This window comes from Salvelinus namaycush, chromosome 7, assembly GCF_016432855.1.
Source record: "Salvelinus namaycush isolate Seneca chromosome 7, SaNama_1.0, whole genome shotgun sequence".
Taxonomy (NCBI): Eukaryota; Metazoa; Chordata; class Actinopteri; order Salmoniformes; family Salmonidae; genus Salvelinus; species Salvelinus namaycush.
In genome coordinates this window covers 22,271,719-22,295,886 of record NC_052313.1, presented here as the reverse complement: position 1 = coordinate 22,295,886, position 24,168 = coordinate 22,271,719, and the positions used below count along the sequence as shown (strand labels likewise).

Sequence of the window (24,168 nt, the reverse complement as noted above, 5' to 3'; positions counted from 1 at the left end):
AAAACCAAACTTCATAAGAGGTTTTAAAAACTGGTTATATTTGACTAAAAATTCCATGACGTACAGTAAGGCATTCTTGTTGGCAGAATATATGGATGGAGTTCAATGCATGATTAATATAATTCACCAATACAGTTGTCCAAAAAATATTGCCATCAGGTTGTAAATCACAGCTGGCCTGGTACATTGTGTGAGTTTGTAAATTCACTCTAGCTATCTACTTCGATTTCAGAGCACTCTCGTCTGAGTGTGCCAGAGCGTAGCATAACTGATTAATTTACGAACACGCAACACCCGCTGAATGACCGGTGTCAGTAAACATTGACAAAAAAAGTTATTCAATTGTTGGCAGCAGCACAGTTAGTCACTAACACTCTAGATAACATGAAAACAACACTCTGAATTTATGTACGACCCAGAGTGCACTCTGACACACTGGAGGCAATTTACAAATGCACCCATTGTTTGCTGCCTCCACCCATTCGGGATCCACTGTTTCAGTTTCAATGACTCAATATTTTGAACAAAAACGGGCAACTGTAACTAACGCTGGAAATGTCAACACAATCAAACTAGCAAGGACAATGATCACAAGCCAGTCATAACGTGGTTAATAGGCTAGCGCACATCTGTCAAACACGAGGCCAGCGGGCCGAATAGGACACACAAGCGAGTATAAATGAGCCAACAGTTTAGTCATATACTTTATGAAATTACAGCCTGATGCGCTCGCATCTGAATTCAACTTCAGTTACAGTGCTTTCGTGTGTCCCGTTATAGAGCGCAGTGGAGGGAAAGTGTAGAGACTCATGCTACAGTCCTAGCTGGACAACTAAAATGTTGCAGTCTGCCTTCGGTTTTTAAAACTTGACAACGAATATCCAAAAAACAAAACAACATGCAAAGGAGAAACATGTAGGCCTATTACAGCAACATTTGAGCAGTAGCCTAGGCTGCCTACTTAACTGCAATATCTTTTGAGTGCAATATACAGCAATGCTGCATTCAGTCACAAAACATTTAAAACATGTTTGAAGTTTAAATGTTACAACAAACCTATGTTTTTGAGTAGTACACAGCGTTGTACGAGATCTTCAGTTTCTTGGCAATTTCTCGCATGGAATAGCCTTCATTCCTCAGAACAAGAATGACTGACGAGTTTCAGAAGAAAGTTCTTTGTTTCTGGCCATATTGAGCCTGTAATTGAACCCACAAACTAGTCTAAAGGTGGCCAATATCCCTGGTCATCCCTACTACTTATTGCTTCTTTTATCAGAACAACATTTTTCAGCTGTGCTAACATTACTGCAAAAGGGTTTCTAATGATCAATTAGCCTTTTAAAATTATGAACTTAGATTAGTTAACACAACGTGCCATTGGAACACAGGAGTGATGGTTGCTGATAATGGGTCTCTGTACGCTTATGAGGATATTCCATAAAAAATAAGCCGTTTCCAGCTACAATAGTCATTTACATCATTAACAATGTCTACACTGTATTTCTGATCAACTTGATGTTATTTTAATGGACAAAAAAAAGTGCTTTTCTTTCAAAAACAAGGACATTTCTAAGTGACCCCAAACTTTTGAACGGTAGTGTATATAAGTGGACTTTATAAAAAAGGGCCATATTATTATTAATAATTTTTGGGGGTATTTTACCCTCCCCAATTGTGATCGTCTCATCGCTGCAACTCCCCAACGGGCTAGGGAGGTGAAGGACGAGTCACGCGTCCTCCAAAACATGACCCGCCAAACCTCACTTCTTAACCTCGCTTCTGCAGGCAGACACTGGAATATGTTTTTGAGGGACAGAGAGGGCTTTGCATAGGCGCTTTGTTGCATTTTTTGGTGGGACTGGAACAAAATGCCTGGAACATAAAATAACTTTGTTAACCAGTTCCTATGCTTTAAAATAACAGTTCTGTTCCGGGACAGTATGGATCCCTTTCGTACCTGGTTCCGTTTGTGTTCCTTGAAAAATGAAACAGCTCCAACCCTGATCATAACTATCCTCTGGATCATAACTTGGATCACTATCAAGAACAAGAAAAACAGATCACTCCCAGGTCATGAAATCTGTTCTGTACTCAATACATGAAATAGTGATGTTGGTAATGTACTACAAAAAATGAAAACAAAATCTAAGGTTGATGCAGTCAGTGAAGGAGTTGCATTTCCACTGCAGCACAGAAGGGCACAGTATTGATGCCATACCAGTTCAAAGAGGAAGCAGAGATTATGCCTTGTCCACTGGCGATCGCACCTTCAGTACTGCAGCCTAAACAACCTTTGTGGTAGAGTAGTGGAACGTTACTTGTGACTAATGGCAGCAGTCACACTGTGCAGCACCCCAATCAAAAGCGCAACATAAACAATGATTGATATCTTTATATGGATGAGCAGCTTGTGACATGTGCGCGAGTGTTACTGATTTCGTTTGTGTGTGCTGTATGTACGTGTGTACACTGCGCAATAAAATGTGTGTGTATACTCTGCACAGTCGTGTATTTCCGGGAGCTGCAGATCAGATGGGACTCTGCATCCCCGCTGTCACGCTGCAGCACTCCCAGACATGGGGGGGAGGACCGGATGCACTGTGGGATAGGGAGGACTTGCCAAGCTCACGCACTATACAAAGCTACAACACTGACAAGCTTACTGCAGAAAAGAGCTTCTAGCTGCAGCTTTATAGACTGCAGCTGCTATTGATCTCTGTCTGTCTATCTAGCTCAAATGCAGACTCAAGCCATCACAGTATATTTAAGTAATAAGGCCCGAGGGGGTGCGGTACAGTGCATTCGGAAAGTATTCAGACCCCTTCATCTTTTTCCACATTTTACTGAGTTACAGCCTGATTCTAAAATGTATTAAATCGTTTCCCCCCCTCATCAATCTACACACAATACCCCATAATGACAAAGCAAAAAACAGGATTATAGATTTTTTTTCAAATGTACTAAAAATAAAAAACATTAATATTAAATTGACATAAGTATTCAGACCCTCTACTCAGTTGTTTAGCACCTTTGGCAGCGATTACAGTCTTGAGTCTTCCAGGGTATGACGCTACAAGCTTGGCACACCTGTATTTGGGGAGTTTCTCCCATTCTTCGCTGTAGAGCCTCTGAAGCTCTGTCAGGTTGGATGGGGAGCGTTGCTGCACAGCTATTTTCAGGTCACTCCAGAGATGGTTGATCGGTTCAAGTCCGGGCAACTCAAGAACATTCAGAGACTTGTCCTGAAGCCACTCCTTTATTGTCTGGGCTGTGTGCTTAGGGTCGGTGTCCTGTTGGAAGGTGAAACCTTCGCACCAACGGAGGTCTGAGCGCTCTGGAGCAGGTTTTCATCAAGGATCTCCCTGTACTTTGCTCCGTTCATCTTTCCCTCGATCTTGACTAGTCTCCCAGTCCCTACCGCTGAAAAACATTCCCACAGCAGCCACTACCATGCTTCACCATAGGGATGGTATTGGCCAGGTGATGAGCAGTGTCTGGTTTCCTCCAGACGTGAGGCTTGGCATTCAGGCCAAAGAGTTCAATCTTGGTTTCATCAGACCAGAGAATCTTGTCCTTTAGGTGCCTTTTGGCAAATTCCAAGCGGGCTGTCATGTGCCTTTTAGTGAGGCGTGGCTTTCGTCTGGACACTACCATAAAGGCCTGATTGGTGGAGTCCTGCAGAGATGGTTGTCCTTCTGGAAGGTTCTCCCATCTCCACAGTGGAACTCTGGAGCTCTGTCAGAGTGACCATCGTGTACTTGGTTACCTCCCTGACCGAGGCCCTTCACCCCCGATTGCCCCGTTTGGGCAGAGGCCAGCTATAGGAAAATTCTTGGCGGTTCCAAATTTCTTCCATTCAAGAACGATGAAGGCCACTGTGCTCAAGGATGATCAATGGAAACAGGATGCACCTGAACTCAATCTCATAGCAAAGGGTCTGAATACTTACATAAATAAGGCATTTCTAATTTATTTATTTTTTAAATTGGCACCATTGTCTTTATCATTATGGGGTATTGTGTGTAGATGAGGAAAAATATTAATTTAATGAATTTTAGAATAAGGCTGTAACGTAACAAAGGGCTGCCTGAATACAGCCCTTAAGCTGGGTGGACACTACATGACTTTAAATATCCTAACATGGTAGAGTCTCTCACATTAAACAACCGTCTTCCCTGAAGTTTTGTTGTGTTGCCAACGTAGTGGTGCGCACACTAAACAATGTGACACAGACAGGAGGGGGTCACACACTACAAGATTCTTCACTTGGTCGTGAGGATTCTCCATACCACACTGTCTGGCGAAAACAAGGCGATTAGATTGTAACGTAGCTACAAGCTGTGGCTCAAAGCAGCCTCAAAACATTCAGTCAGACATTCACACTCGCCATACAGAGTTGAAACATCTAGCTGGCATTTTGTATTGAATAACAGTGCTTGTGAACTTCAGAGCTGTAATGATTTGACACTATCTTTGGTTAAACTTAAGTACAAACACATACTAGTAGTAGTGATCACTCCTGCTGGAGAGTCTACACATTCTGGGTGATGTGAAACAACTTCATGATCTCACTGGCTTCTTCTCTGGCGAGCTCTCATTGGATATTGCTGATCACCATTCTCAAAACTTGTCTTTGCACATCTCACACAAGAGCATTTCAGATTTTGTGGCGATAAAATAAAATAAAAAATGTTAAATAGCGGGACGTCTGGGCCTGCTCAAAGACGAGATTGGTAGCCATCAGATTGCGTCTTTGACTCGCTCACATTAAATGTGCGTCGGTGACAGCCGTGGACCCCGAGTAGGCAATGACATGGGGATTTTTTCTCTGATATCAAATACTTATCTGGGACAGCTAAATCGTGGCCAAAACCGTGTAGTGTACCCCCAGCTTTAGCCGTGGTATATTGGCCACATACCACAAACCCCAGAGGTGTCATATTGCTATTATAAATTGGTTACCAATGTAATTAGAACAGTTAAATAAATGTTATGTCATACCCGTGGTATACGGTCTGATATACCACAACTTTTAGCCAATCAGCATTCAAGGCTCGAACCACCGGTTTATAATCATATTTAACCGCTATAAAGAATACTGTTCAGACCGTATTGATGGATTTTGTATAGCTCAACGAAGATAGACCATTGGGAAAGCTGATTGACGGATCACATTTGGTTATAAACTACTTGATCAATCATCAGTCCTACTTGAAACTGGTTATTTTCTATGCTGAATTGGTTCACCACTGATTCATTTGAAGCAGTGAAGGTTAAACAACCATTAAGATGATTTTCTACTTCCTTTTAATCTGATTCCTCTTGTCGTGACATTTAAGGAGTTAAAGGGAGAGTGAATAACAGTACACTGGCCCTACTACATCAATTGCAGGTTTCAATCTAGCTTGAGAGATCTGCTGTTATCACGCCACTGAGTACTAGGAATGTGATCTCACTGCAATTCTCAGAGTGCACTACACTAGAGGAGTAACCAAACACTTGTCTAGGATTGGTCAGGAGCCAGAGTGAGTGGTGGAGTGGCTGCTGGAGATTTTCTCCTGTGTAAGAGCACGGCGTGACTCTTCGTTGATACAGTGAGGGACGAAGTGCATTCAAGAGTGCAGTGTTGTCACGTTGCAAAATGCTGTTGTTGAATGAGAAGGTTTATCTGAATGGTTTGTGAGTGACCATGTGCAACACTGAAGAGATGAAGCTTGCTTGCTGATCAGTGACCATCAGTCTTCTTTTATAGATGTTCTATTCAAAGTCTGGAGGGAGTCGAGTTACAAATTCAACAAGAACTTGATATACATGCTGTCCACTTACCTCGACTGCCATTGTCTTCATCCTAGAAGAGAGAAAAGATAGTCAGACATTTTTTGCATTCACATTTTATCTGGGGTTTTCCTCAATGAAGATAAAGTGATTGAGTGTTGTACTCTGGAAGAAAAGAGAAAATGGCTTTCACTGTCATTAAACAAGACTAATTGACATAAGCCACAATATGCAACATTAAAGTAGATTCAAACAAATGTGACACGGGACGAAGGCGGAGTTCTTCTACGTGTCGCCGTCACTGAAAATTTTGATTAGAAAAAGCTACTTTAGATTTGTTTGTTTTTATCTGATATCCTTCAAGCTTAAATACTTAATTTCCTTCAAGTGCGGGTTCAAAACACCCACATGAGTGTTCTAATCCCGTAACCCCGCAGCAACACATATGTTCTCCACATATTCTTTTAAGACTCCCGAGTTTCCCTTGGCGATCCTATAAGACAGGCTGACCTTCTTCAAGTTAACCCAGTTTCAGAAAGACTGGGACTGTGATTACTCAAGAGCGCCGAAAAGTAATTAGAATACATGATGGGGCGGAAGGTAGCCTAGAGGTTAGAGCGTTGGGCCAGTAACCGAAAGGTTGCTAGATCGAATCCCTGAGCTGACGAGGTAAAAATCTGCCGTTCTGCCCCTGAACAAGGCATTTAACCCACTGTTCCTAGGTAGTCATTGTAAAATAAGAATTTGCCTAGTTAAATAAAATGTAATCATGGCATCTTTGATGGAATTCTGAGAATTTCATAAAGATCAAATTTCTACAAAGTTACAGGGTTTATTTTATGTTAGCAAAGACTTTGTCTAAAATCACTCTGAAATCTAATGTTGACATTTTAATTTGAGTACTTCCCAGAAGCTCTTAGCTGCATCTTACTGTAAGAAGGGAATTAGAAAGCCTCAGCTAAAAGCTGGACAAGACTTGGCCTTGCCAGCTCTGCCAACTCTAATGCCATTTCTGGGAACATTAGAAATGGGCATTATGACCACGTGGCAACTGTTACTGATGGAGACATATTGCTTTTTATTTCTTAATGCACTGAGAACCAATAAACTCTCAATTAAGTTAAGTTTCCGATTTTCCAAATAAGAGTTGAACTGTGATTATACAGAAACACAAAGCAACCCAATTCTACTTGAAAGAAGAAAATGGGCCAACACAGTAGGGCCTTTGCACCGGTACGGCTGGATACAACTCTGCAGCATCAAGGCCGGAGTGCTTCAGCTTTGAATTTAAATGGCAGTGCCATAGCAAAATCCAACCGGACAGAGAATAAGTGCTCTGTGTAAGATCTCTTTTAACACAGTGAAAAGTGTCAAAATACACTTGCAAAGGTAAACACAAATCACTTCTACAAATGTATTGATTGTTAGAAAAATCCCAAATAGAGACAGGTGGTTGGCTAACGACAACAGTAAATCCCTTTAAAAAAAAAGACATGGCTTGAAACAAATCAGATGTAGGTATCGGAAGCACTATCCCACTAGAAGAGGTTGAGTATTTCGGTATTTACTGAAAACCGTGGAACGGCGGCCCATTAAGACAGGAACTGCTGGGACAGCAGGATTAAATGCACGGAGCAGCATAATATTGATGTTATTCAGTTGGTGTTTCTGGCTCCCTTCCCAGGTAAGATGACACTACAAAACACTGTTGTACACTACCAGATATTGGTGAATTTCAGTGTTGTAGGACACTGACAACTTTAACCCATAGTCTTCCTCTACAAATTGGTCCATATTAGTTGATGATTAATATTATAGAAATATGGTTGAATGTAAGTAGTACAGTATTATTGGTCTATGAATTGTATGTGCAGGGCTCCCTTGTGAAAGAGACCCTGGTCTCAAAATGGGGACTCCCTGTTTAAAAAAAGGTAAAATATAAAAACATGTAGAGTATATACACTAAATGGCCAAAAGTAAGGACACCTGCTCGGCGAACATCTCATTCCAAAATCATGGGCATTAATATAATAATGCTGCAGGGACTTGCTTCCATTCAGCCACAAGAGCATTAGTGAGGATGGGCACTGGTTGGGCAATTAGGCCTGGCTCACAGTCGGTGTTCCAATTCATCCCAAAGGTGTTCGCTGGAGTTGATGTCAGGGCTCTGTGCAGGCCAGTCAAGTTCTTCCACACCGATCTAGACAAACCATCTGTTATGGACCTCGCTTTGTGCACGGGGCATTGTCATGGTGAAACAGGAAAGGGCCTTCCCAAACTGTTGCCACAGAATTGTCTACAATGTCATTGTATGCTGTAGCGTTAAGATTTCCCTTCACTGGAACTAAGGGGCCTAGCCCGAACCATGAAAAACTGCCCCAGACTGTTATTCCTCCTCCACCAATGGCACTATGTATTGGGGCAGGTAGCATTCTCCTGGCATCCGCCAAACCCAGGTTAGTCTGTCGGACTGCCTGATTGTGAAGAGATGTCCAATGTCGGCGAGCTTTACACCACTCTAACCGACGCTTGACATTGTGTGTGTGTGGCTGCTCAGCCATGGAAACCCTTTTCATGAAGGTCGCGAAGACCAGTTATAGTGGCTGGCGTTGCTTCCAGAGGCAGGGAGCCTGGCGGGTAGGAGCATTGGGTCAGTAACTGAAAGGTTGTTGGATCAAATCCCCAAGCTGACAAGGTAAAACTCTGTTGTTCTGCCCCTGAACAAGGCAGTTAACCCACTGTGTCCTGTGTCCCGAAGACGTGGATGTCAATTAAGTCAATTAAGGCATTAAGGGGTTGGGTTAAATGAGGAAGACATTTCAGTTGAATGCATTCAGTTGTACAACTGACTAGGTATCCCCCTTTCCCAGTTGGGAACTCAGTAGTGAGTGTTGCAACTGAGGACAGATGATTTTTTACGTGCTTCATCACTCGCCTTCATCACTCTGGCTGGGCCACTCAAGGACATTCAGAGAAGTGTCCTGAAGCCACTCCTGCATTGTCTCAGCTGTGTGCTTAGGGTCGTCCTGTTGGAAGGTGAACCTTTGCCCCAGTCTGAGGTCCTGAGTTCTCTGGAGCAGGTTTTCAATAAGGATCTCTGTACTTCATTCTGTTCATCTTTCGTTTGATCCTGGCTAGTCTCCCAGTCCCAGTCCCTGAAAAACATCCCCACAGCATGATGCTTCCACCACCGTGCTTCACCGTAGGGACGGTGCCAGGTTTCCTCCAGACGTGACACTTGGCATTCAGGCCATAGAGTTCAATCTTGGTTTCATCAGACCAGATAATCTTGTTTCTCATGGTCCGAGAGTCCTTTAGCTTTTGGCTAACTCCAAGCGGTGTATTAAGTGGCTTTCTGGCCACTCTACCATAAAGGCCTGATTGGTAGAGTGCTGCAGAGATGGTTGTCCTTCTGGAAGGTTCTCCCATCTCCACAGAGGAACTCTGGAGCTGTGTCAGTGACCATCGGGTTCTTGGTCACCTCCCTAACCGAGGCCCTTCTCCCCGATTCCTCAGGGTGGCCAGCTCTAGGAGGACTCTTGGTCGTTCCAAACTTCTTCCATTTAAGAATGATGGAGGCCACTGTGTTCTTGGGGACCTTCAATGCTGCAGACATTTGTTGGTACCCTTCCCCAGATCTGTGCCTCAACACAATCCTGTCTATGAGCTCTACGGACAATTCCTTCAACCTCATGGCTTGGGTTTTGCTCTGACATGCACTGTCAACTGTGGGACCATATATAGACAGATGTGCGCCTTTTCAAATCATGTCCAAATCAAGATGTATAAACATCTCAAGGATGATCAATGGAAACAGGATGCACCTGAGCTAAAGTTCAAGTCTCATAGCAAATGGTCTGAATACTTATTTAAATAAGGTATCCGTTTTTCATTATTTATACATTTGAAAAAAATGTCTGAGACCCATTTTCGCTTTGTCATTATTGGGTATTGTGTGTAGATTGGTGAGGATTTTTTAAATTTAACATAAAACATAACATAAACTTTAACATAAAACGTGGAATAATACATGGGTCTGAATACTTTCCAAATGCATTGTATGTTCACTAAGGTTGCCTGAGTACGGTCATGATGTTCTCACCTTGAGGGAAGAGTGGATGGCTGACTCTGGCGGGTAGACGATGAAGTGGCGCAGCGTGAAGCCGAAGCCCTGCGAAGTGCGCTGCAGCCGGAGTGTCTTGGGGCCCGGCCAGGAGAAGGGCTCCTCTTCCGCCCCAACCGGGGACCCCGTCGCAGATGCCTCGCTCTGGTCACGCCCATCCTTCTGTTTAGCCTGAGAGAAACAGAGAGGGGGAGAGATAGACTTTTAATGTGGTTATTGTTACCTTTGAGATAATCCACTCAATGTAGGACAGGTAGATTCACACGTTTTCCTCTTACATACTTCTGTTAATGTAAAGTAAGCTCATTACCAATTCAGTTACAGAAGAAAACATTATCTGGAAGTGGACTACCCTTTTCCTCTATTATCATCCTAGAGGGAGAAGGTGTTTTGAATGGATTGAAACCGTGAAGGATGCAGCAGAAAGACAAAGCCTCCTTCACTCGTGCTGCAAAACATACCCTCGTAAAACTGACTATGCTACCGATCCTTGACTTCGGCGATGTCATTTACAAAACAGCCTCTAACACTCTACTCAGCAAACTGGATGTAGTCTATCATAGTGCCATCCGTTATGTCATCAAAGCCCCATATACTACCCACCACTGCGACCTGTATGCTCTCATTGCCTGGCCCTCGCTACAGTACATATTCGTTGCCAAACCCACTGGCTCCAGGTCATCTATAAGTCTTTGCTAGGTAAAGCCCCGCCTTATCTCAGCTCACTGGTCACCATAGCAACACCCACCCGTAGCACACGCTCCAGCAGGTATATTTCACTGGTCATCCCCAAAGCCAACACTTCTTTTGGCCGCCTTTCCTTCCTGTTCTCTGCTTGCACATCATCCTCTGCACATCTATCACTCCAGTGTTAACGCTAAATTGTAATTATTTCGCCTCTATGACATATTTATTGCCTTACCTCCCTACATTTGCACACAATGTACATAGATTTTTCTTTTGGGTTACTGACTGTACGTTTGTTTGTGTAACTCTGTGTTGTTGTTTTTGGTCGCACTACTTTTCTTTATCTTGGCCAGGTTGCAGTTGTAAATGAGAACTTGTTCTCAACTGGCCTACCTGGTTAAATAAAGGTGAAATAAATCAAATAAAATAAAAAGAGGGAGAAATGGCAACACTGTCAGACATGACCTCAGCAGCACACCCATAATATTTAGACTTAAGGGCCTGGTCAGATAGGAGAACATGAACAAGTCCAGTGTCATTCCGGTCTCCCAATAGGAGACCTTCAGTAGTGATGACATAATCAATCTTAACAGTACAGTCATCAGATTCACAAGGCAAGTGATGAGAACATGGCATCAAATCCCCATTACATATTGTACCAGGCTACTCTCAATGTGCTCCTTGTCACTGAAGACAGTAAAGAAGCTTTATTTCAAACAAAGAGTGCTCTGTTTTCGGAGATAAAACAGCAGCCAATGGCTACACATTTATCTTGTTCTCTCACCTTGTTTATCTGACAGAGTGAGAGTTCATTTGGCTAAATCAAGCGGAGATACGTGAAATGGAATAAGATTCAGTTTGTTGACATGGCTACGGTTCTACCGAGCGCTCAGGAAGGTAAGAAAGTAAACAAAAGAGTTCATTCAGGGACAGGGCATGGCCCAGGAGTTTTAAAGGAGGCCTAGGTAAGACCAAAATGTAATAAATATTCCAACTTTGATCAATTATACACACAAAATGTCAAATATACAGTATGTCAATCGTTTCTCCAAAGGGCTTTTCTATGGATTATATTTTGTGTAAATCCCCCAAAATCAAGGTATTTTTTGGCCTAGGTTTCGTGAGGAATTACTTGTATACTTTGTGTTCAGTGCAGTCAGAGAGCGGCTAAGCTTATTCCAATTGAATTCAAGGTAGGCGAATACATCACACTTTGACGCAACAAGAGATTGGCGCTGGCTGGGTTGAAGAGCAGTGAAATGCCATTCTGTATAATGACAAACTTTTGAATGCTGTTGAGTGTGAGACAGAGCTCCAACATCCCGAAACACTGAAAAGGTTCACATCCTGCTCAACACACTTTCGTTTATTTTCTCATAACAGAGCCGGTTGTCAGATCCATTAAGGCTACGTGCCACAGCTCCGTCCGCAACAAATCATTTGTACACTGTTGTAGATGGAACTAAGCTGTGTACACGAAACAGGGATTTCCACCAGTCTCAAACATATATCATGGCAACGGTAACCACAGAGAAAACAGTGATTCACCCCAGCCTACTTAAAAGAGACACTCTTTTCCTGAACATGACGTCACACAGACAGACACACAATAACCTACACTGTAATCTATCCTGCCTGGTATGCATCACAGGCATGTACAACACCACATAAAGAATCCCCTGACCTTCTTATCACATAAATTCCAAACAGCGCTACAGTATTTCACAACCCAAAGTCAACGAGAAAGCCACACGATGTCCTCCTGCCTGCCTCTCGTATACTGTCTGCGCCATAAGACTTATGTCAGATTCATTATCAAACTGATGGTTCGCTCAGCCCACACCGCCACAGGGTGTGCGTTAGTGGTCGCCATTGACAGCACCGCAGTGACTACGGGCCAACCATGGGTCTGCCAAACAGTCCTCGCTGCAACCTCAGCCCAGCTTTCTCCACAGGTTATGAGCAGAGGTTGTTTTTTCCTTCTTCTCCAGTGCAAAAACACTGCCTCCCCTCCTCTTTCTTTAAGCTTTCCCCTCTCTCTCTGTCCTCCCTTATGCTCTCCCCACCACACCTCTCTGTGTGTGTGTGTGTGTGTGTCTACAGCAGATGTAGGAGCCTCAAGAGAATGGGCTGGGCCTGTATAACTGTGGGCCTGGTGAGATCACTGCGACCCCGCAGCTCTGCATAGAAACACTTGCGGGGACACACACACACTTGTTTTTCTATCCTCATGGGGACCTAACATTTATTTCCATTTAAAATCCTATTTTCCCTAAACCCCAACCTTAATCCCTAAATGTAACCTTGACGCTTAACCCTAATTCTAACCTTAAACCTAAACCCTGAGCTTAAAATAGCCTTTGAGAATATTCCTTGTTTTACTATCCTTGTGGGGACTTTAGGGGATTTCAGGTCCCCATAACAATAGAAGAACAAGAGCATTCCCACACACACTTTTCCATCTCTATATTTAACATGTTGAATTATAGAAAAGGAGAGGAGAGGCAGCAATGCAGAACAGGGAGCAGGGCATTCAGGACTGTGGCTGGCACAGCAGTCATAGTGAAAGAAACCAAAGCAATGAGGATTAGCTAACCCTCAAACAACTAAATCGGACTAATTCCAAAGTTCTTTGCACGTAGCTTTACACACCTTGCTGACTGCCATTTTGAGTGAAGAGGGTAGGACTGGGGATCACATTCATGAGGGAATATAGCATCCCACCACACCCTGAAAAAAGTGTCACTCGGGACTAGTTGGCTAAGAACTCCCCTCCATATGCGACACAGTCATGTGAGGCATCTACACTTGCATTCCCCATCAGCACAGGTTCAAAACTGTCAACACCTCCGCTTTGGAATCCCTCTCTGCTGCACCAATCAGCAACAGCCATTAAATATAGATTTGAATGTGATGTCGGAAAATAGCCTATAGCTACTTGCCATGTGGGTGCTGTGCATTTGTATGTCAGCTGTGTAGTTGTGGGTCCAATACCTGTCGACTCAGTCTCTCCTCACAGTCCTCCTAGGCCATAGTGAGTCACTCTGGTGCGGTTAGCTTAATGGCTTCCCCTCTGACCACAGGCCATTGCAACTACACATGACATTATTCACATCATAGGAAAATATAGCGTTGCGCTCCCCTTGCCCAAAACAATAACAGAATTATTCCAACGAACGACAACAATAATAATAATAATATAAATCTGAAATAAATAAGTACTGTACTGATATGTCTTTCAGAATTGACCATCGGAAGCATTACAAAAGACTGGTCAGTGAAACAGTACTACCCTGCCACTGGAGCAAGGGATGAGGCACGCGACATTCCTGAGACAACACACGGTGTTTCCCCCCCACCCCTCACAAATCCTTACTATGTTACACAATACACTTAGCTGCAAGCCACTGATACTGCCTGGGCACATATTTCAGCACAGGTCAACGTATTCCAACTCAATAACGCACTGCCAACGGTTCTCTACTAAAAGAGCCTACTACTTGCTTTTAACACAGGATTTGTGATCAAGCTCTTTATGCAATCCGAAAGGCATTAGGGTGAACTCAAAATGTCCTCCGAAATCTTGCCGCCTTACCCTGGAACGAACACAGTTCCTCCTGGATGCTTCTTGGAGTCTGCCCCAGGACACTCTCCTGTCTGTTTCCCCCCTGAGGCCTAGCTCCACGTCCCCCCAGTAAGCCTGGGCTAGCAGCTGGAACCACAGGCAGTAGGGCTCCGACAGGCAGCCTTCAAAACCGGCCAGACGAGCCCAGGGACAGTCCCCCGTCGAGGGAGAGCAGTCCACCTCTACATCCAGCAGATCCACCAGGTCAGGGCAATCCTTCAGGGGCACCGTAGTCACACAGCTTCCGGCGGAGACGCCCCCGTTCCTCTGGGCCAGCATGGCATAGCCAGCAATATGGCTTTATATCCGTCAAAGAAAAAGAAGGAAGCCAGGCAGTGGAGCTCCCCTCTTCTACTCTGAGATGGTCTCACTAGCGTCTCAGTCTTTGTTACTCCGAGTTTCTTTTTTACTTCCCCCTGTTCCCTCTCTCGCCCGGTCTGTTCTCAGTGTTGGGAAGCTGGGCTGTTCCTCTGTGCTTCCCACAGCCACATGATGTTTCCACTCAGTGGAGAGTGTTGCAGAGCTGGGGCAGACTGACGCACCAGCACATCCACCCACCTCACACTCTCACACACATCTGGCTGGGCGGCCAGATGAGTTCTTTTAACCCTCCCTTCTCTCTTTCTCACCTGATTCTGAATGAACCAAACACACACACACACACACACAGGTTAAGCGCTAGAGAAATTCCACAAACTACACATTCTAGCGTAGGGGAGACAAAGGCAGCCATGCCTACTATCTGAGGGACAGAAATAGCTGGGATTGTTTTCTAGGTCCATGGGTGGATATGGTTAAGTTGGACCACACATAAGGCAGCCACCACATATTCTCTGTGAATGTAAAGGCCATTTGGACACAATGTTTAAAAGCATGCCCTTTCCACACAAACATAGTGCTCACATGACAGTACAGAGACACTTTCAATCTATCTATACCTTACTCCAAAGGCTGTGTGCTTATTCCATCGTCTTTACAAGCTATTTTCACACCCCATCTAAACCCGTTTTCCCTTCATCTTTCCCCAGTGGGATTACATAAGAGGAGAGCCGGGTGCCATGCGGGCACTTTTTTAATGGGTTATGGTAAACAAACCCACAGGAGGGCTTGGCAAAGGCTTTATCTTAAGTGCAGTGTGCTGGATAGGACAGACTCTGCCTGGATACTTATTAGCAAAGCACTCTGATTGGGGGACAAAGAGTTCAATATTTAAATCAGATTTGGAATCAGGTGATCTTGAAGAAATGGAACTCTGCTCCAAAAGGAAAAGAAACAGCAGTCATTTTGGACAACTCTCACTGCTTGTCAAGTGAATCTGGGAAAATTTTCACATATTGCCATTAGGTGAAAAAAATGAGGAACACCTCACACTTCATATGACGTAAACTAAAACAAAAATGGCAGATCAAAATTGTCAGTCTATCAGCCGGTCAGATAAGTGTTCATATTTAGAGTCCGACTTATTTAAAGCAGTCTTTCTAATCTAATATTCCAGCAGCGACCAAGAAAAGAACAGGAAACCAGTGATGGAATGTTCCCTCCAACCATGCATTGCTGATGACCATCTTATTACCACATTCATTCCACTGAATATAGCCTGCACCATTCGAGGTGTCCATGTTATGCAAGTAGCTGGACGAAAGCTCGTTAAAGACTGGCTGGATGCAAGTCTCGTCTCAAGTGCCACCAACACAAGAAAAGTCGAGGGGGAAATCCTTTACTGTGAATGGTTTGTGTTTACATCAGCTTTGCATTATAGTGGAACATTACGGGCCTGGCCACATCATGCCAAACATATTGTTTATCTAAAGCAATGAGTTGGATAGTTTTATGGGTTTTGCTACCACGATCTTCATATGAAAATGTTTCTTGCATCCATTTATGTCAAATGATAAGAATTTTGCCAGAGTGTGAGTGTAAAATGCATCCCCCTTAGGCAGGAATTTGATTCAGTGGCATGTGGAGTGTCTCACACACGAAACACGACTTCATGGGACTACTTTTACAGTTGCCATGGCGATAAACAGGGCCACAACAGTCAGCCATTGGGCCAGGGATTTTTCCCCTGGCCCTGGCACGTGAAACCAGCCATTCAGAGACGTAGGGTGCAGGACAAAACTCGGTGCAGGGGTGTGTGGTATTTACTGAACCTGGCCTTCATCCATCTCACTTCCTCCAGCCTGCTTTGAAAACGCTGAACTAAACAGTTATAGCCTAGGGCCTATTCTTAACATAGAGCCACAATATACCGGAACATGTATGCCATAGATCAACGTGCAAACGTAGCAACTACATTTTGAAAAGCAGGAGTGGTGTAATGTTCTAATCCTTTGTTTTGCTTTTTGTTTGGTTGACTTTGTGTGGATGTAGGTTGTGTTTTAATGCCTGGGCTCGTGCATGGATACCAAAGGAGTTGGCAAGACAGCGCAAACCGATCTGGGACCAGGCTAGTTGAGTGCAGTAGTATTGATACTATTTCAGGTCATCCTCTCGGGAAGCTGTAGAGCAACCAAAGTGATGTGTAGATGTGCCTTTCAGTGATTCTCAGACTTGCTTTCATAGGTCACTAACGCACACATCCAAACAATACCCTTCAAAGCCATGACACCAAACAGACCCTAAGACACAGAAGAGTGAACACGGCCTGGGGCAATGCAGGTGCTGCCTTCCACAAAACAGATCCACTCCCTCAGGTATTTACCTGTACGAGCCTAATGCTTTAGAATCCTCCCATAACATCTAGTCCTACTCATTTCAGACAGAAGACATGGTATAACTTTAGGTTTATATGACCCGCTTTCAAACAGTCCCTTATTTACCACTTTCTTGCAGGTCTACCTCCTTTTATACATATCAAGTTGCAACTGGACATTTTACACAGTACCCCTTTCTGATATAAACAAAAGACGGTATAAGGAAGATGGTATGGTAAAAAAGTTGGATTTTTGTCTGTATATGAAAGGGGTAATAATACAAATCTAAAAGGTGCGGACAATTGGAATGCCAACTTAGGTGCCTCAGAAAAGGGCTCAACATCGTGCAGTATTTAATTTCCACTTTCGAGCCAACAATCTTCAAAATTAGGCTTTATTTATTGCAAACAACACACAATGAAGAAGACTACTGACTGAAGTACCAGGGTCTCAGTAGTTGGGCATACAAACAGGTGCCTGCCTGTATGTGTCCACACTAGAACTATCAAACTGACATGGATATTAACACCATCTCATAGGAGCTTTTTCAGTATTTATGGGACCATGGGAGAAGAGAAAAATAGTTGTGCTGTCAATTTCTACAAAAAAAGAGTCTGCTTCGCTTTGGACCAGCCCACAAAATTAACTGTGTAGCCACAGTCTCCCATGAAATTCTAACTACTGGTACAAAAGGTTCTCCTCTCACTCACTGACCAGAGAAGCCGGGCTCAGGCTTGCTTGTTTTAGAACTTATAATAGGTCTTTACACATAGGGTTCCTGTCATTTCCCTGTCCCGTCTTACCCCACTCTCTCGCTCCGGACCCTTCATACTACAGCTGTGAGTGAAGTGTGAGTCCCCCTGCCAACAGCTCTGCCAATGGCCTTGTGGGTTCACGCAACATCGCACCATGGGCCAAGGGAAATACCAGACTAGTGTTGGAGGGGAAAAGACAAGGATGTAAAAAAGGGGTTTTAGATGTTGTTGTTATGAGTTCTCCCCCCATTATGGGTTTGTAAACTGAAACCAAATCAGTGGTGTGATAAAAATCAAGAGAAGCCCGGCCAATTTGTGGATTTGGATTGTTTGCAGGCGGTCAGAATAAGAGGGCCAAAAGAAAGTTGCTAAAATGAGTTTCTGATGACTGAAATATTCTGCTTTTACAAAATGTTATGCTGTTTTCAAATGAAACCCAATACCTTGCTCTTGTTAAAGCTATAAGAATTGATTTGTCTGTGCAGCCTATTACCACCGGCTGTAGCAAGTGCAGAGAATAACCAAATAACCATCTTAGGTGTTCAGTGGTTGCAACTTCTTTCAGATGTTGAAATGTAAACATCCTCTCAAACCATCTAGCTGGAATACAAATATTTAGTAGCCGATTATCTGGAGGTTTGATGTTCAACAAACGGAACGAGGTCAGTGTTCAAAAACATAGGGAACAATAAAGCTAAAATCGGGGCTCAAGAACAAAAACTATTAATTTGAGAAGGGGTCGGGGGGGTGGAGAGAAGAAAAGAAAAATCTGCAGGAGGATTAGGGTCTATTCAACAGAGCTTTTCAAGACTCCTTGTGGGAAGGGAGATTTAATCTAGACATGCTGCATCTGGGCTCCATGAGGTATGGCTTACTGTAACAAAGGAGGAGCTAATGAGGGCCAAGGAACAGCCTGCCCTCAAAACACACCCACAGCCCTAAAAGCCGTCATACAGCCCTAGGGGGGCACCAGGGGGCATTGGCCCCACAATAAAATGTCCAACCTGGCATCCCAGGAGAAAGATCTGCTGATATTGTTGCCAGATTTTGTTTTGTTTTAAGGCCAAGATAAGCGTCCAAGTCCGCTTGATCTTGATCTTGATTGGCGGAGTAAGCTACTTTATATGGGGATATAATTTATCAGTCATATGCCAGGGCTGGGAGTGTGCATTACAGGCTACTTGGAAAGACTACTTTCCTCAAAAGGAGCAGGGAGAGGGATCTAGCTGGGACTAGTCAGAGAGAGACCTGTTCTGAGCTGTTTGTAAATGAGAATGCTGCTAATTATCTGCTTATGTAAGGGGAAACAGTAGTGCTAGGCACGTCTATAAAAACTCGCAAAATGGCACATCGGCAATCCAGGTTCTCCTTCTGCTGGTGTTAACGAGACATAACAATTTGGTGGCAAGTGATACTAAAAACATACTGCTGAAAAGTCCACAAAACGTTCAGAAAATGTATATTTATAAAAATAAAAAATAAAAAAATAAAAAGAAGACTGCATTTGCCTTGGTAGGAAAGAGGAAGAGATAGCTGGCAATGCCCCAACTTTATTTTGAAGAGAAACTCAAATCAAAATAAGTAATCATGTAGCAACTCCAAAAAAAAGGACATTTCCCCTTGGCATGACTCATCTGTATGACACAGTTATGACACATTTATGCACTTGAGCATCATATCGTTTCCACTTGCAACAACATACACAACTCCCAGCCTTGGAATACGATCTGGGTTGTCCACATGACAACACAGTGTCAAACTTCCAGTCTAGGCATGTAGAAGAAGAAATTGAATTGGGATTTCCTTAAAGACGGCGGTAGGGTAGGCTGGAGAGAGGCTGCATCGGCGGACATTAGCCCTGAAAGAGGGAGGAACAAAGACCTCCAGCCAGGGGAGGCTCACGTGAGGAAGCTGTATTAGCGAGCTTGGTTCCATAGAACCCCCTGCTTGATCTGGCTGATTGTCTCTCGGGCTCCCCAGACACCTCATGACAAATGCCTCTGCCAATCATGCATTCAGTTGGCCGCTCATTCACTCCACGGCAGCAGCTGCTCTCGTCCAGAAAAGAGGCAAATATGTTTCTGATGACACCCCCCTTGTCAAAAAAAAAAAGCGCTGGCAGATGAGGTTTAATTATTACGTTCTCATTCAGACAGTTGCACCCAAGGGATATGCCACACAATGAGGGAGAGAGGTGAAAAATGAAAGAATGAGGAGAAGGGCCTGGAATGGAGTCTACTGCTTATGAAGTGAAAGTAACATGTATTCAGCACTGACGGTAGGGGAACTCCAAAGAAAAACGGACCCTTCCGAATGACAATACGTCTAGATAGAAATACATCATGGTGCGCAAGTATCAATATTACCCAGTGGAGAGGTTCTGCAGTTATCGTCAATCAAGAGACTGACGCATTCACAAATGTCTGATTTAAGCAGCTAGGGCACTCCGACAGACCCAAAAGAGAGAATGTATGGGATGTGGCTTTCCTGTGTATACTGACTGACTCAGGTTTTCCAGGAGCCTGAAAGACCTGTCTATGAAGGTTTTCGCCATGTTACCATTAGCTAACGTGTGCTTCATAAAGGGCCTATATAGGAGCCATGTAAGATGACCTGGAATCCATGATGCATCTTTTGCATAGCTGGGGGGGGGGGGTTGACAGGGGTCCACCCATTCTAGACACATGCTTGACGGATGTGTAGTTATAGAGGAACGGCGACACATTGAGAGGAAAATCATGCAGCCATCTCCATTAGTCGGATCAGTTCCAAATGAGTCCTTATTTATTTGGGAGCAAGGTATTACAGACAGGCCTTTGACCCTCATCAAATTCAATCACATTTATATAAAGCCCTTTTTACATTAGCAGATGTCACAAAGTGCTCATCTCTCTATATAAAAGGTTCATCTAGTCTAACTGATTAATCTACATAATCTTATTTAGCAGCCAAATATAAAAGTTCCCTGATATATATACACAAGCAGGACAGTCAGCCTCCCTTGTACTTTTCCTACATGGACTTGCTCACACATAAGCACAGAAGAGAAATGCCATCCATGTTACCCGCTGTGTCTTGGGTGACTATTTTGGTAACCGGGTGAAATATTTACGACTGCGATTCAAAATTCATGAGTAGTTTGAGCGAGACATTCCTCAGCTCTAAAAATATGCCCCATGATGGTGTGTTAAATATTCATATTGACATGAAGCCCTTCCTGTGTCTGGCCCTCGGTGCGGTCTCGCTTGAGGGCCTATGGCCAGGGCTTTAGCCAACTGTGCAGCAGCAACGTCTAATCTTTTGAATGACGTCATTAGGGCTGAAAGTCATCTCACATGATAGAGAGATCACACAAAATCCAGCAAGGCCAGTGGCCTGCATGTCAGTCTGTTTCAGAGTTGGACAGGGCCCACAAAGCTACGCTAAGCCTCTGCTCTACCTACCTACCAGGCCTCTTTCAGTAGATATGAGATTCCAAACAATGGTCCACTGAAAAGAGAAATTGGTACATGACATAACTTCTCAAAATAGATACCTGAATTAAATGGGCAAAAAGTGACTAAAAATGTTGTTTTTTTTTGGGGGGGGGGAGATTCATGTAGTGGACTGAATTCAACAAAGGGGCTAAAGAAAAGCTTAGGGGCTGGTTCTGATTAGATGCAGGCTCTGGATGGGATGGACCAGACTGGAGCCAACACACACAGCCTTTAAACAACACAGAGAGCCTGGAGCTGTAAATTACACTGGTATTATAGGAGAGGGACGAGAAAAAGAGAGAGGGAGATGAGGCCATACCCAGGGAGCGGCGTGCCAGCTCCGTCAAAGACATTACTCCGATGATCACCAGGAATTGAGTCGTTAATAATGTCAGAAGTGTCTAATAGAGGAATTAACCTCCCGGTAAATGACCACGGTGTTTCTTCCTGTGTAAACAAAGCCTAGGCAAGCGCACATGGAACAGTCTTCCCTCCTTCACTGAGTTCTCCTGTCCAATGGGTGTGCACTAATTTACGTCTTCTCTAGACACTTCATATTGCTCTGTTTCCAAGCTCTCAGACTAAAATCGAAGTGACTTAAAAACACAGATGCTGTTGATTTGCATGCGTAGACAACGCTCAGTGACCACGTCACTTGGCTTTTGTTGGACAATTGGTGTCGGAGGGATTTACGGTGAGCGCAGGCACACAATCGAAGTAAATGGCCTTTCACAAACGTCAAAGACTTGAAATGCATACTCTTCAACAAAGCATCAAAATAATGCTAATCTAAGTGACTACTTCTTATTAGTTGCCATGTCAATAACATCACAGACCGAGAGATAGGTGGGGGGGGGGGGACTGAACTAGTACCCCTCTCTCTGAAGCCTACTTACCATTGATTAAAAAATGATACAATCATTCCTCTGCTGTTATCAATGGCTTTCAATGAGAAGTGCAGACTGGCACGTTTCCCCCCTCGCTGATATAACACTGCCTCCTTGTTGCTGCACTCTCAGCATTCCTCCAGGGTTGAGTAGACTAGAGGCTTCCTGGGGTGGATACAGGTCTGATTTATAGCCTGTGTGTTGTGAACTAGCTGCGCTGTAATCAGTGGGTTTTTGCGTCATGTCTGCACTGCTGTCTGCTGGCGCTTCTCACTGGAGGAAAGAGTTCCTTCAAAGACAAGGTGACGGAGCTCGGCCAGAGGCTGGAGAAGTGGTGATCCAACTGGGGGGCTTGGGAGTGGTGGAAAACGTAGCCCAAGTTGCAGAATGACTGACGATTACACCAAGGAATTCCCACAGACTAGCAGAGTTCTGGCAAACCCCCCCAAAAAAGTCATGAATCCTATTTATGACACTAAGAATTGTGAAAATGTTAGTCACCTCATTGAATTCAGGGTTTAAAGATCAGCCAAGTATTAAAGTACAAGTAAAACTAGAGGGGGATAACTATGGGAAAGGCTTCAGCCTTGGGGCTGACGCCAGGGGTGGGGCTGTGTAGGGGCCAGGGTGGAGCTGCCTGAGAGATGGCGTCTGTTCTGTTGTAGCAGAGAGCTGAAGGTTTGGGCCATGGTGAACCATAAGTTGGACAGGATTGTTCATAGCTAGATGGAGCTATAGCCAGCCAAGACTGCAGTTCATTGAAGGGTTCAACCAGGTTCATGTAAAACACTGCAGACAGAAAGACAAACGAAAGTGGGGAGATTTAAAAGGGTGGGGGGGGCAGGTCTGACCAAACAGTAATGGCCTGTATGAGCCGAGGAGAGAAGAATGTCGTCTTTCACCAGAGGTTCTGCGTCACACTGTGGAGGTGCTGGGGCAGAGGTGCTCCCTGCTGATGAGCAGACGAAGCCATGGTCAAAGCATGACAGTGAGCGAGTGTGTGCGTTTTCTGGATATAGTAGCATAATGGGTTGCAGAACGGGTGTCAATGAACACACCACACACAAAATTACCCGCTCAACATACCTTACACATCCATGTCGTACAACCCTTTTATTATAACCCACATGAGAAGCAGTCTCCTCCCTTCACCCCCACAATAGAAGCATAGGCTTCCTTTCCCAGGCGGTGTACTGTGTGTGTCCGTGTTCAACAGGCCTTGGTTATGTAATCAGGACCTGGGCCAGCTGAGCTGAAGAAAAGGCCATTTAATCTCTCCCCACCTCCTTCCCCACGGCGCACAGGGATGATTCACTTGAATGTTTGCTCCGCTGTTTGACTAGGGGGCGTATTCTCCCGACCGTAGGGCCGGCGAGTCATTACCCTGTGTGTGTCGGGTGTTCCCGAAAACAATGTTTATTACAAAAAAATATTTATTACACTATTTGCGCAGCTATTACTCTTTGTTTACTTCTCTTTCTCATGTTTAATGTTGACACGATGCCAGTCAGTCATGATGGTCAGTCAGTCAAAGCACACGGAGCCTTGCATGTGATATCGGACCAAACAATACGGTCATTGTGCTGGTACAACAAATGTACTGTTTAGAATGAGCAATTATTCTGGGAATGCACCTGCTGAAAGTTCATCTCACTCACCAGCTGAGATTGCTACTCACCTGGCTGCAACACTGTGGGTACCAGGAATATGTTACAAACCAATAAATGTCCCCCTCTAATACATGAACTCGACAGTGGCAAAAAGATAGTGTTTATTACGGCTTAGTTGGTGTATGTATTCAATAAGCACGGGGTGAATCTATAGCTTTCAATCGCTTTAGGTGCAACACATTTGTGGTTGACAAGCTCTTTATCAAGCTCTTTAGCCCTTGAAGAAGCACACTGGGAGGGTGAGAGAAGGACAACGTCCTCAGACCGGGGTGTGACACACAGAAAGAGACTGCACTGTGCCATGGTAAAGGTGTGGATGGAAGGATAAGTTTAGTAGTCAGGCTCAATGCAAAACAACCTCACCCTCAAACAAAACCTCCAGAAAGGATAGGAACAAAGAATTTCTCACTCAATAAATCAATATTCTAGTCCTGTGATTGACTTTCAACTCCTCCAGCCTTGACTAGGACCTCTCCA

At 44.1% G+C, this 24,168-nt stretch overlaps 1 protein-coding gene across 1 annotated transcript in view; it reads right to left on the bottom strand.

Moving 5' to 3' along the window:
• Window positions 1–24,168, bottom strand: part of LOC120051099 (rho GTPase-activating protein 21-like) — a 98,768-nt gene that overhangs the window by 41,670 nt on the left and 32,930 nt on the right. Inside the window, exons 3-4 of the mRNA XM_038997758.1 lie at window positions 9,878–10,069; window positions 5,827–5,848 (exon numbers count right to left, since the gene is read on the bottom strand). Coding sequence (XP_038853686.1) covers window positions 5,827–5,848; window positions 9,878–10,069 — 214 coding nt within the window. The remainder of the gene's footprint in view (window positions 1–5,826; window positions 5,849–9,877; window positions 10,070–24,168) is intronic.